A 13417-nucleotide genomic window follows, 5' to 3' on the forward strand; every position below is an offset into this window, starting at 1 on the left:
TTGCACAGCCTTCCATAAACACTTCCTGTAAAGAGAGCCCTATTTAGGCTTTCTTTATTGCAGGTTCTGTTTAATTAAGATTTTCTTATCCCCTGCTATGTTAATAGCTTGCTAGACCCTGCAAGAGCCTCCTGTATGTGATTAAAGTTCAATTTAGAGATTGAGATACAATTGTTTAAGGTAAATTACATCTGTTTGAAAGTGAAACCAGTTTTTTTTTTTATGCAGGCTCTGTCAATCATAGCCAGGGGAGGTGTGGCTAGGGCTGCATAAACAGAAACAAAGTGATTTAACTCCTAAATGACAGTGAATTGAGCAGTGAAATTGCAGGGGAATGATCTATACACGAAAACTGCTTTATTTAGCTAAAGTAATTTAGGTGACCATAGTGTTCCTTTAATAAAAATATTTGGAACAGAAAAATATTTTGGAAGTATGCAGTGTCCTTTATCTTGCAATATTTCACACGGGATATGATTTGTTAGTAAAAAAAACAAAAATACGATTTTACTCACATACAGTAGATGTGGCAACAATGCATAAGTAAAAATGGTCATATACCGTACTTATAGGTATTTTCAAGGACCCAAGAGGCATTACTAGCAGTACTGCTAACCAAAATAGCAGGAACAGAATGTAAAAACAATGTCTGCATTTGAGCAAAATGCTTATTTGGATACAGTTTGCGTTAATGTTTCTACTGCAGCAAAACATTTTGGAAAGCCTATCCCAATATGGGAGTCATATACTCACCATCTCACTAAATTAAAACGGCAGATATAATATACAGATATCTATTCTTCTGGCCCTTATTGTTGTTTAACTCCCTGGTATAGGGTATACCGAAACTATTTTATAAATTGTACAAACACTGTGTATCTAGATAGAACAGGTTAAGGTGGTCATAGGCATGGGGCTAAGCCAGGGCCAGGCCACTGAAGTAGACTCTAAAGCACATAGTTATATACATGTTATCATGAATACACATATATTAATATCTTGTGCGTATGATGTGTCTATATATTGAAATCATTGCTTGCACATAGTGCATACAGGGATATACGTGCAAATCCTGTATATATATATATATATATATAAATATAAAATACATCATATTTGGCAAATTGTATATGGTACAACTTCATATAGTTTTATAAAGATTGCCTGTGTTAATGTACATGTAAACATATAGTTATATGTTTGGAGTGCATTTTAGTGAAAAGTTTACTTCTGTGAATATCATTTAGTTGTCCGTAAATAGCATAAGAGTTTAAGTCCTCCTGCATTGATATAATTTTCAAATGAAATTTACTAAGAGTGCCTTGTTTAAAGGCTGAGTTTTTTTTAAAGGGACACTATCAAATACCTCCAACCTGTTTTACTTCACTAAATTTCAGGCAAATCTTCTTTACATGTATCTGTTTATCTTCGCTATTTCTTGTACAACCATATCATAATATTTCCACAAAGCACTACCTTAGCACTGTGTGTCATTGACGTGGATAGCAGAAATGAAATACGTTGAATGATAAAACAGCAGGTTTGATTACAGAAGGCAGAGCCAATAGTTTTTCAGCGTAGAGAGGAGAGACCAATCATGGAGGAGGAGAGCCGGACTCAGCTCACACTTTAGAATTAGTTGGGCAATAACATTTAGCCTTTTATTTTATTAAACTGGATGGGTTGGGTTGAGTGGTCCTGTTTGTGATGATGTCACACATTGATGCTGCCCTTTTGGTCTGCAGCTGCAACTTCAACACTTCACAATATAAATCCATATAAATAGCTATATGTCTAACCAAAGTAACTTTTGTTTTTGTAATGTTTGTAATGTTATGTCATTATTGCAGAACCTCCAAACACGCACAACAACTCCCATTTAGCGATGTTTTTTTAATAAAGGTCTGTATGGTAAATTTAAAATTCAACTGCTGACAGTGTGCCTCTAAGTTGCTTTATTTTAATTATTTGCATGGATTAAAAGCTGCATTTCTTTTCTCAAATTACATGAAATGCCTGCCAAATCAGAGGCAGCAGATTATGTTTAATTCCTGAGCTAACACCACAACGTTTTCAAAACCACTAGGAGCTCAATTCCACAACCTATTACCAAACTCAAACTGATAACACTTTGTTAATTCTCCAGTCCCCCTGACTTTAGGGCTATTGTTTCTTCAAGTTAATTAGTACCAGTAGTAACTCTTTGGATACAGAGACAATGTCTTTTTACAGACACATTCTAAGTGTTAATCTTCTTAAAAATAATAAATGCAATAATTGTTTTATTTAGTGTAAGTTCTATACTCTGAATTGTAGGGGAAACCATTACTTAAACCATTAAGTCAATAAAGTGTACTACAAGACCCATCATGCCTACTCAACACTGAATTAGCAAGACTAGCTGCAGCCAATATTGAATAAGTACAAGAAGAGATCTATTTGGATTTACCAATGAGATTCTGACAGACTATTTCATCTTACTATTAGCTCAATAACAATCAAAGTATGCTGTAGAGCTTATTGTACCAGAATTGCTCTATCACTCTCCCAGGTTAAGTAGTCAAGCCACTTGCTAATGGTTTGACAACTTACCTGGGATCTTGCAGGTGCCTGGCACTGGTCACAGCCTTTAGGAAAGCTGGAAGCTCCTCCACGGAGCTTTGTTAGCTTCCCTGAGCCTTTGCCCAGCAGAAGCAAGTAATTTTAATGAGAGGGTGCCAGGGTCCCCCGGACAAAATAAACGCTATAATGCATTGTAGTCTTTATGATGCTTGGAGTATTCCTTTAACCCCTTAAGGACACATGACATGTGTGACATGTCATGATTCCCTTTTATTCCAGAAGTTTGGTCCTTAAGGGGTTAAACAGTGTTACTGGAACATGCTTGTTATATTCCCCAAAGATTGCATTCTAATAGTGTTAGTCTAATAAATACCAAGCAAATGAGAAATGATAAAAATAAACTGAACAACTTTTGCTAGAACAAAGATTTCTTGTACAGGCATCATGCAGTTGTATGTTGGTGAAGTGGATGGATTAATTCACTAAGCATGTCGATTTCCAAAAAAAACATCTGCTTTGCAACTTTTATTTAAAAATAAAGATACTGAAAATATTATAGAAATTTGAAAAACTCTACCTAGAATCACTTGTTTCTGCCAACCTATTGTTCATGATGGCTAATGCTCCAACCCCTCCTGAGAATCCATTTTGTCTCGTATTGATGCACACAGTTCTAGGGTAACCATTGGCTGTCTCAGATAACTGTTTCTGTAGTATGGCAAGGGAAACCTTATTTGATGCGGTGAGGTCTCTCATGGAGATCAACTCGCCAGAAAGTCTCCTGCCCTCTGTGTCACTGTCGTAATTTCCATCTGTGTCTACTGAAATTGGATTCCTGCGGAACCGCGCTCCCGGAGTGATGGCATTGCGGCGCCCAAGACGGGTATTGGATTTATGGCACTTAGAACAGCATCTGCATCTACATTTTTTTAAAAGCCAGTTTAAAACTTGCTTGATTACAATCGATATGACATTAAAAAGAGAGTAAATGCAACAAACTCCCAAAAATATAAACATGAAATTTCCAAACCTGTATAATCCCTGATATCGGTATACTGCATTTTGGCTGCTTACCAAATCTCCAAAGCCAATGGTGCTAAAAGTGACAAAACAATAATATAAAGAGTCAATATAATTCCATCCTTCTACCGGCGTGTACATTGCTGATGCACAGCATGAAAGGGTTATAGCAAATATTCCCAAAATCAGCATAACGTGGTACACTGAAGGCTTCCAACCAACAAGACTGTCCACCTCGGACACGGACGATCCTCTTCTAACCATGGGAGGTAGAAGTCCATTTCTCCTCAATTGTCTTTCGTGACAAGCTTTCATAACGAAAGCCAAAAGCGATATTATCCTTTCCAAGAAGAGGTTGAAAAACAATATAGTGCCCGCACATCCGAAGAGGCCGTAAAAGATGAGGAACACTTTTCCAGTTATAGTGGCTGGAGTAGTCATTCCAAAACCTGTAGGAAAATAGAATATTGCACTCGGTTAATCATTGAAAAGAAACGGAGGACACAGCAATATATTCTGATAATTGTATCTACTGCATTTATATGTAATGTTGTATATAATTGTCTGACAAATATCATTACTGATAACTGATTTTAACTGATTTTAAAATTGTTTAAATGGTAAAAGTAGTGATACAAATATAATGGTATCAATGTTGAAGTATTTTGTAATTTAGTTCTTGCTAGTGCATCCAGATGTTAATGGTGACTTCACGCTAACGAATAATACTGATGTGATCAAATTTGGATAGATGAAGACTGAATTGACATTGTTATGTAATAGAAACACTGCAACTGGTTAATAGACCATCCTTTTAGTTACACTTCAAAAATGTTGTTTTCATTTCAGATTGATAATATTACCACTAACGGCCTCAAGTCTACATTATCTCTATGTTATCAGCAAAACCCAGATAAAAAATATCATCTGGACTAATTTTGATAAAATACTAATATTTTTATCGACTTTCAACTGGATTTTATTCCTGCCAAAATTCTTGCAGCTGAACCCGGTAAAAAGATCAGCTACTTGAGAAAAATCTTCCAATAAATGTACTTTCAAAGCTCATTTATGAGACTATCGATATTACCCGCAAAGTAGTACTAGGTAGGTCATACACCTTCCATATACCCCTACTTTCCACGCCGTGAGTGGGGGCATGACCGCTAAATAGCGAGCAACACATTGCTTTTTACTGTAATAAAATGCTACCGTCTTGGCAGCTGTAATAATAATGAACGTGGGGACCTATTCACCACTCAGTCATGGGTGGGAGCTCTAAATAAATATACAAGAAGCATTTGTGGACGTGCCATGTCCACCCCCTATCTCCTAAAAATGTACCCAAGTCTCCCCCTTGGTGGCTAGGGCCTGATATGCCATTGATGCCAAAGCTGCAAGACCTTTTAAATTAGGTTCGCAGTAATCCAGCATATACAAGGTCAATATAAACAACTCTCTTGAAACTTGTTCATTAACAGAACTGTACAAAGGACAGCGGACCATCTATTGAAACATGAGAAAAAAAATCACAAACAGCAGGGAAAAAAGATTAAAAGTGTAATAAATACATAAAATAAATGTCTTCCCAGACAAGTTGTTTAACCAGATTCAGTGCATATCAATAAAAAAGTATTGGCACTTTTCTTTTTCTTTTTTGCAAAGCAGGGAATTCAGGGCTATATTGCCAAACATGTATTCAATGGCTTGATGTAAGAAGTAAGAGGAAGAATAAATCTTGTTGCCACTTTGAAGTTAAAAATCTATGTTTTCCTATTTGGGGCACAGATGCAATTTGCTTGGTTTGGACTGTAGCATCTCGTGGATCAACAGCAGAAACAATAATATGTTAAAGTTTTAACTTGGTGGACTTGTGTCTTTGTTTCAGCTGTGTTTCTATGCATCTATATGCAAAAATGTTACAGTAAACAAATGCCGATATATAGAAAAGTTTCCGATCTCAAAGAACAAATATATTGTACCTAATATTTTATGTTCATAAAAATCTGCGTCACTCATAAAATAATATATAATTATAATTAAAATAATAATAATAATATAATTCTGAAATAAACTCTACAATAATCTCTATCACAACTTGTGTTTAGATAAAGTGGCGTATCTAACCACCTCATAAAGAGGTTCTAGGAGTAGTCAGTATAGAAATTAACTAATACAACTTACCCGTGAGTCACAAGATCAAAGAAAACAACTATCCAAGTATTGTGACTTTCAATTCACTTGTAAACAATTAAATCAAACACCGAGTTCTTACGGACAATAAAAAAACAGTATAATAACCTAGGTATATCAGTTACACCTTGCCTGTCTTCACATGTTCTCTAAGTTAGATCACAGAATTTAGAAACTGAGCTTATTAGAATGAAAGGAGGATAGACAGGAGGATGTGTCTGAAGTGTAATAGAAGGGTTTAGAAGAGAGAATCAATTTAACCTCTTAAGTATGGAGGAAATTGCCCAACTTCTGGAACCAAAAGAACTTAGAATTTGTTCTGTGTTTGTTCCATCATAATTTAAGGGTTTCTCTTTAAGTCCACCCATATATTGTTTTTAACCCCTTAAGGACACATGACATGTGTGACATGTCATGATTCCCTTTTATTCCAGAAGTTTGGTCCTTAAGGGGTTAAGAGAACAGAAATGGTTTTCTTTTAATACCCTAGCACAACATCAAGTGTGAATAAAAGGTTAAAAATGAAAAAAGGTTAAAAAAAAAAGCCAACATTTCTTCAAAGCTTTGCTCATAACAAGTTTTGCACAGCAAGTTCTTGTAAAGAAAAACAACTCAAAATAGATTCATGTATCAGTCCTGATTGTTAAATGCCTATTATGTCTAGGATCAAAATTGATTGCTCTGGAAAATGAACGCAATCTATCTCACAGAGAGAGAAAGTTGAGGATGTCATGAGTGTGGACATCATAAAGAAGACAATAAACTCCTAAAAAAACAATGAATAAATGCAAGTTAGGCCAGTGTATGAAAGCCACTAGTGGAACACCTGCAGACATAAAGTTAACGTAACATAACTTCTACGGTCCTATTTTCTTTCAAAACTCATTTTCAGTCTTGCATTCTTATTCCTCTCTTTTGTAATATCCCCTTTAAACTACAATGTTTACATCGCTGAGTTAAATCCACCTCTCGTGGCACTTCCTCCTACAGACGGAATAAAACTCGGTCTGGGATTTAAATACTGCTGTGAGCAGCACTTGATTGGAGAAGTGCGGCATATGGCCACTCATTTGTACCTCCAATTCATTGCCTCTCTATGAGACGCAATTGATTGGAGGAGAAGGTGGAGCAACTGAATTCTTCAATTGTGGAGAAGACAGCTGCAGCAGAGGAGTCCTGGCACTGTAAACAAGGTAAGTAATCTTTTTTAAACTTTAGTATTTAGCAGCTAAGAGGGTGTACAGAAAGGGTCTGGACATGAGGGTACCTATAGTCCAAAAACAACCTATAATGTAAGTTTGCCATTGTTGGCTTTGATATATTGCTATACACGTTTTAGTGTTTGCTACTGCAAGATAAATCACTCTCGTACAGAATATAATTTATATGGAATCAGTGATGTGTAGTCCAGTAAAATGGAATGCAGTGATGGAGAACTTGCATATGGTAGACTTTTTATACTTTGGAAATGTACATCTGGTGATTCTTGTTATTACAGAGAAATCAAAAGTTAGTGGTTAGAGACAGGTGATTACCTGGTGGCTTTATAAATATGTGAATGTAGAAGATCACTTCTAAATTACGAATCTTTACGTTATTTTGAATGTGTCAACATCTTCTTTTTGTCTCTCTTAGACCTCAAATATGTAAGTTAAAAAAACTATGAGAAAAAAATTACAACCAATGTTTCAGTCATTAAATGTTGCAATTAATTCACAGAGAGATTGTGTTATTATTTAAATATTCAACAAGAGGTACAGATATTCTGTAGTCAATAATGTTTGATGCTTTCAGTTGGGGAAAACACAAGTAACCCGGTAGATTTGATTAATTTTTCTTTTTCCTCAGTCCTCGAGCCAATATAATCACAACATGTAAATATGAATTTAGTTTTCAGTTTCCCAAAGTTCCTTTATTTGACAATCCTTGGTTTAGGTGTGGGCATCAATATGTATCATCTCTGCCTGGGGCTGGGGATTGGTCATTGGATTATACTTCCATGTACCCATAGCAAGCATCACCTGAGAGATAGAGAAATAATAGGTCTTCATTTTCAAAGAGCCTCCTTCAATGCCATTTATACATAGTAGCTTTAGGGTATTCAAGCAAGAGAACTGTGGGTAGCAGTCACACATCCGACAGTGTCCCTTCTCCGGAGGTCAAAAGAGGAAAAAATATAATGGATGTCATACAGGCAGGGTTAGTCCTGGGTACCCAGTGCAAAGAGGCAGATCTGCAAGATGTACAGCATGTCAGATCCCGCCTCCTCTTGTTAGGCCCCACCCCTCGCGAATGGCGCCTGGGCGGCAGAGCTGGAAGGAAATGGTTATAAGCTGACAAACTGTTTGAGAACATGAGGACATGTTGTCCTAAAACAGATTGTCAGCTTGTAACCTTTTCTTTTCAGCTCTGCTGACTGGCACAGATTGTGAGGGGGTGGAGCTTAAAAAGAGGGGGCAAACATAACGTGAGGGAGGAGCCTAGCATTGCACACCTTGACGATCGGCCTGCATGCACCCACCCAGGATCTGCCCTGCATTTAAATTTTATAGGTATATTTGTGGCTTATGTGTACTTATGTGTACTATAATCAATGGCACCTAGAGGAGGGGAGGTTACTACAAGAAAGTGTAAAAATTAGTCCCTAAGTGCCCAGCTTATTAACACAATCAGTTCTTATTTGGAAAATACTGTTTTGTATATAAACTGTTGTTCAGACTTATAAAAAAATTAACTTGTGCAAATTTGCACAATTTATTCATTAATTGATTTTTCATTTATTTGTTCATTCTTTATATATCTTGCAATATTTTACACAGGGTCTAGAACAAGCATGTCAAACTCAAAGGCTAGCACAGACCAAATAAACAAGGTAGTTGCCGCTACTCCTTGAAGCCCTGTGAAGTGGAGCACATTAACGTCACGTTGGAATGTGACATGGCATTGCGTGTCTCCGTGCACCCCCAGTTCCTCCACTGTCCAGCCACGGTCATCGCAACACTGACCAACACACACTCACTGACACACACACACACACACACACTCTCTGACAGACAGACAAACATGCACACACTTCCTTTCCTCTAGCCCCACTGTGTGTCTCTTTCTACCCCAAACTCCACCTGTGTATCTTTGTCCTCCTAGCCCCTCTATGTCACATTCTCCCCTCAGCCCCACTGTGTACCTCTGTCCCCCCAGCACAACTCTGTGCCTCTTTGTCTACCCCCCAGCCTTCTGTGTGTCTCGTTGCTCCCTCAGCCCTATGTGCATCTTTGTTCCACTGTCCCTTTATGGTATCTACTCCCCAAAACATTCTTTGTGGAATGCCAAAAAACAATTCTACCTCAGGTTCCATTTACCTCAAGTATATGTCTGAATAATGCTCTTAACTCGACAAAGGGCCAAATAGTCACAGAATACCTATTTAATATCCCACGTCCATCAGGTAGCACTACCTCCAGCAATGAGCTCCAACACAGGGAACAAATACAGGGAAGGTTTTCAAGTCTCCTAACACTGTATTGCCACTTTTACTCTTAGTTCCTGTTTCAGGTTGTCTTCAGTCCTCCCCCGCCGTGCCAGCTCACGCCCCTCCTTGTAGCGTGGTCTTGTAGAAGAGCTCTGGTAAACTCTTCCCAGTCTGACAGGAAACAGTTTGGTGCTCCCTACGCAGACTTCCTGTCAGGGTAAAGTACACAGAGGTTCCACTACCGAGGTCTTCAGGTCTGCCACGCTACGGGGCAATGTCCATTTCATTTTTTACTATGTTGGCTTTTGCAATTGAGTATTATTTTTTATTTTACATTTGTGTCAGGTTATGATGAAAGTTTTGGCCATGTTTTTAATAGCAGAATACTTTAATAACTAAGTATGAAGCTTTTTTAAAAATGTAAAGTATGCATATTTGCACTAATGCTGGGGAACAAAATCCAATGAAAATAGTAAATTATGCTCAGAGGCCAGCCGACAAACTCTGATAATAATAATAATTATTTTTAATTTAAATTACTTCCATGCACAAGTTTTTTTCAGATATACTGTTTCTTACAGCAGCTAGTAAACTGACTTGATTATTTGAAACGTTTCAATATTATATACTATATATAATATAATATTAAATCATATAATTTATAAGATAAAAGAAAATATAGAATAAATAAAATAGAATTAAAAATACAAAAAAACATGGAGACTGTGATAATTATACAAAGAAGAACTAAATGATACAATCTTTGATTTATTTCAGTTTATAGAGTTTATAGAGTGTATTAGAGCATTTCTGATTTTTAGAATTATATGACTTAACCCATTTTCGTGAAGTTATCACTTGTTAGTTTTAAGCATTTAAATAAAATGACATATATTGCAATATGGTCCATTAATCCAAACTTATTATTCTGGAGGAAATGAATTCATAGTCATTTGGCTCTGGCAAATTTGTTAATGGTCTTATTCTATCACAATGTTCAACTTGTTTTATATTTCTGCTTGCAGCCCTTGTTCAGAAATTAGTGAACAAATCTATCTTGTATCTATAGATGACTTACTAACACATGGATTTTGGACAGATAATGGTGCCACACTTTGAAAAAATAACTGATCAATAGCCATCAGGTAAACCTTCACTTATTGGGAAAATACATTTCACTTGGTACATTTCCAGTCAACAGGTGTACAAGAAAACGACTCCAGCAATCATTATAACCCTCACTGTATGGCTCTAATAAATATTAGCAATTATACAATGTATACATATGTGGTCGGGGACAATAATTCAAGTTATAGTAGTGGTGGTAGAAGTCGGTTGTAGTGAGCCAAAACCAACATTATGGTAGGCCTGTAAATAGAGGGCCCACCAAAATTTAATGGCTTAATAAAGGAAGAGGTGGTGGACTGAACTAGGCAGTATCAACTCAGAGGAAGGGGTGGCCTGTGTATTTATAGGCTGTGTAACCCCTCCCAGAACTCCAGGATCCACCTACCGGCTCGGCCTTTCTATACGTGAGATTCAGAAACATATTGAGCTAAATTGTGTGGGTTTTTTTATGGGTCGTCCCACTCCTCTTCTGTGTCTCTTCCGTCTTGTCTTGTGTCTTTGTGTGTTTCGTAAAAAAACATTCTAAAAATAAATATATTGAGATTTAATTTTGAGGTATCCCCGTTAGTGTTTCGATTCGGAGGCCCTCTCACATTTTTGAAGAAACAGTGAACAATGGCTATTAAACTTACCTGCAATCTAGAGCTGGGTCAGTCTCCTTAGTGCAGCTGCTCCACCATCTATTAAGTCATCAATAAAGATGACTTTTGACCAAACCAATGCTTTTCATAGAGAAACATTGAACACATAGATGCATGCGCAGTAATTGCCATGCTCCATCAAAGAATCACCATAACAACCTGCTGCAGTGGTTTTGGTGCGAATAGTGCACTAGTACTGTGCCAGTATTATCAAAATATATAATGTGGATTTAATTTAAATGTTTTGCATCCATTGTTTATGAATCTTTTAAAATAAATAAATAAAAAATAAATTAATATAATATATATATATATGTAATAATCATAACAAAGTTTTCAACCAGGAAAGGTTACTCTGGTTTCCAAGTACGTCCGAGGGATGCATTTGCAGCCTCCAGTATTGACACCTCAGTGCATACCATCAAAATACCGAGGAGATGGAAATCCTCATTCTATAACACATACATCCCCAATCTGAGAAATAACTTAGAAAGCTTTTAAAGTTTGGCTTTGTAATTGCTGCAATAAAAGGTGTTTTCCTGTTATACCTATTTGCCCTCTTTTTTACAGGCATACCTGTATGTGGGTTTTTAGCACACCCCACCGCCTTATCACCACCACTTATTGATACATACTACTATCACATTTCTGACCTCAAGTTTAAGGTCAAATGCCTTCATTTGTGGGAGAACTTTGTCCTAGAAAACCCCTCTCCCCCTCCTCCCTGGACTGTTCCGTTTCAGGTTATCCCACGCACCTCATTCATTTAATTTATTTATTCCATTCTTCTCCTTGGTGCGCACTCTTTGATTTACAGGCCTATACGTACGTTTTCGGCACAGCACAACTGACTTATCACCACCACTAATTGGTACATACTACTATCATGTATCCAACCACAAATATATATATATATATATATATATATATATATATATATATATATAGCAACTCCATTAAAACAACATTAATCTACATTGACATTGTAGATAATCATGGTGCATGCAAAAGGGAAAATAACAAGTGCGTTCTCTGCATCCTTTGACCTACATACTCCACACATAACCAAATAGTGGTGAAATACAGTGATAAAATAATCAATTGGAAATCTATAAAAGACAACCTCAAACATTAGAAAAGAAACTCACACTTTGAATCTGATATAGAAACAAAATAATAAGGAAATAATTAGAAAAAAGAAGGCCGTTTGAACGCACACACAAAGAATAAAAAAATAAAAAATATCAAAAAGTAAATTTCTGTAATGCAGAGATTCACATCTTTCTTCCCAGTCATATAATTCTTCAAACTGCTATTTCCCGTGCCCTTATCCTCAGTCAAATCTCTTTTCACTGTATTTGTAGCATATAAGCAGAAGAAACAGTTTCAGTTTGAGATCTTTTGAAGCATATTATTGCATAGCTGAAAATCTATACTGTACTTGTCTATCAATAGCCTCATACAGCACACGCACAGAGTAAGTCGTGTCTCCGAGAACTAATGTAACAGTTAGGAAGTGCTAATGTAATTATATTTTTGGGGTCAGCTCTGTTTGCTTGAGGTCAGGAAAAATATCTGTCTTGGTAAAAATAAATTCTTACTATAGACAAGTTTGTTCCAACGTGTATAATAAAAGCCGACTCACACAGCCCAGAGAGGTAAGAGTTGAGTTCTATTTGAAAAATTGCCACTTGGCTGCTTCAAGTACAAAAAGTTGACTATGTACTACTTACTGTCTTATTTCCAATTTCTGAGCCTGAATCAGAAGACTCTACACTTGTAAAAGCCTACTGTTTGGCGAAACGCGTTGTGTATTTTTACTTTTACTGTTTTTAATTAAAGTATTTTGTGACTACCACTTATCTTTGGTTAGTACATTTACTTTATATGTTGCTGTTTTATCCTGGCTGATTTTTTTTAAACAAGATCCAGTACTTCAAAAGAAATCCCTGGTGGGGATTATTCCACCCACGCTTGGTTCATAGAGCAGTGTGGCTGCTCTGAACACTGTAAGTACGTTTCTTTTTTATTCCACTGTCATTTTATATATGGAAAACACTATGGGCCCTCTCTTGTGATTTTATTTTCATAAGACCGGCACTGCAAGCATCATTAGAGGAATATCCTACACGTGGGGAGTTAAAATACCACTGTATGCTGTTTTACTCAGAGCTGGTCATAGCTCTTTAAATTGTAAGTTGGCACTCTTAGGACCTCAGTGTTGTCTGTTGTTGCAGTATTACCAAAGTTATTGCACCATTGGGTTTTTCCATCTTTTATATATTTTATATGCTGACGTCTGTCTGGGATGGTGTAAAGAATCTTGTGAAGACACCTCCAATTGTCCAGGGACAGAAGGTGCCTGTAGCAAGTGTGTTAAAAAATGATAAGCTTAGAGTCATGT

The 13417-nt window shown here is 36.6% G+C and overlaps 1 protein-coding gene across 2 annotated transcripts in view; it reads right to left on the reverse strand.

Moving 5' to 3' along the window:
• The window catches only part of KCNK12 (potassium two pore domain channel subfamily K member 12), a 134255-nt gene that overhangs the window by 5379 nt on the left and 115459 nt on the right, over positions 1-13417 (reverse strand). The window contains exon 3 of one of the 2 annotated variants that reach the window (XM_063443928.1): positions 3140-4031. In XM_063443928.1, the coding sequence (XP_063299998.1) occupies positions 3140-4031 (892 nt within the window). Of the gene's footprint in view, positions 1-3135; positions 4032-13417 lie in introns of those variants that run through there. The other variant, XM_063443929.1, reaches the window with a different exon arrangement.

This window comes from Pelobates fuscus, chromosome 2, assembly GCF_036172605.1.
Source record: "Pelobates fuscus isolate aPelFus1 chromosome 2, aPelFus1.pri, whole genome shotgun sequence".
NCBI lineage: Eukaryota > Metazoa > Chordata > Amphibia > Anura > Pelobatidae > Pelobates > Pelobates fuscus.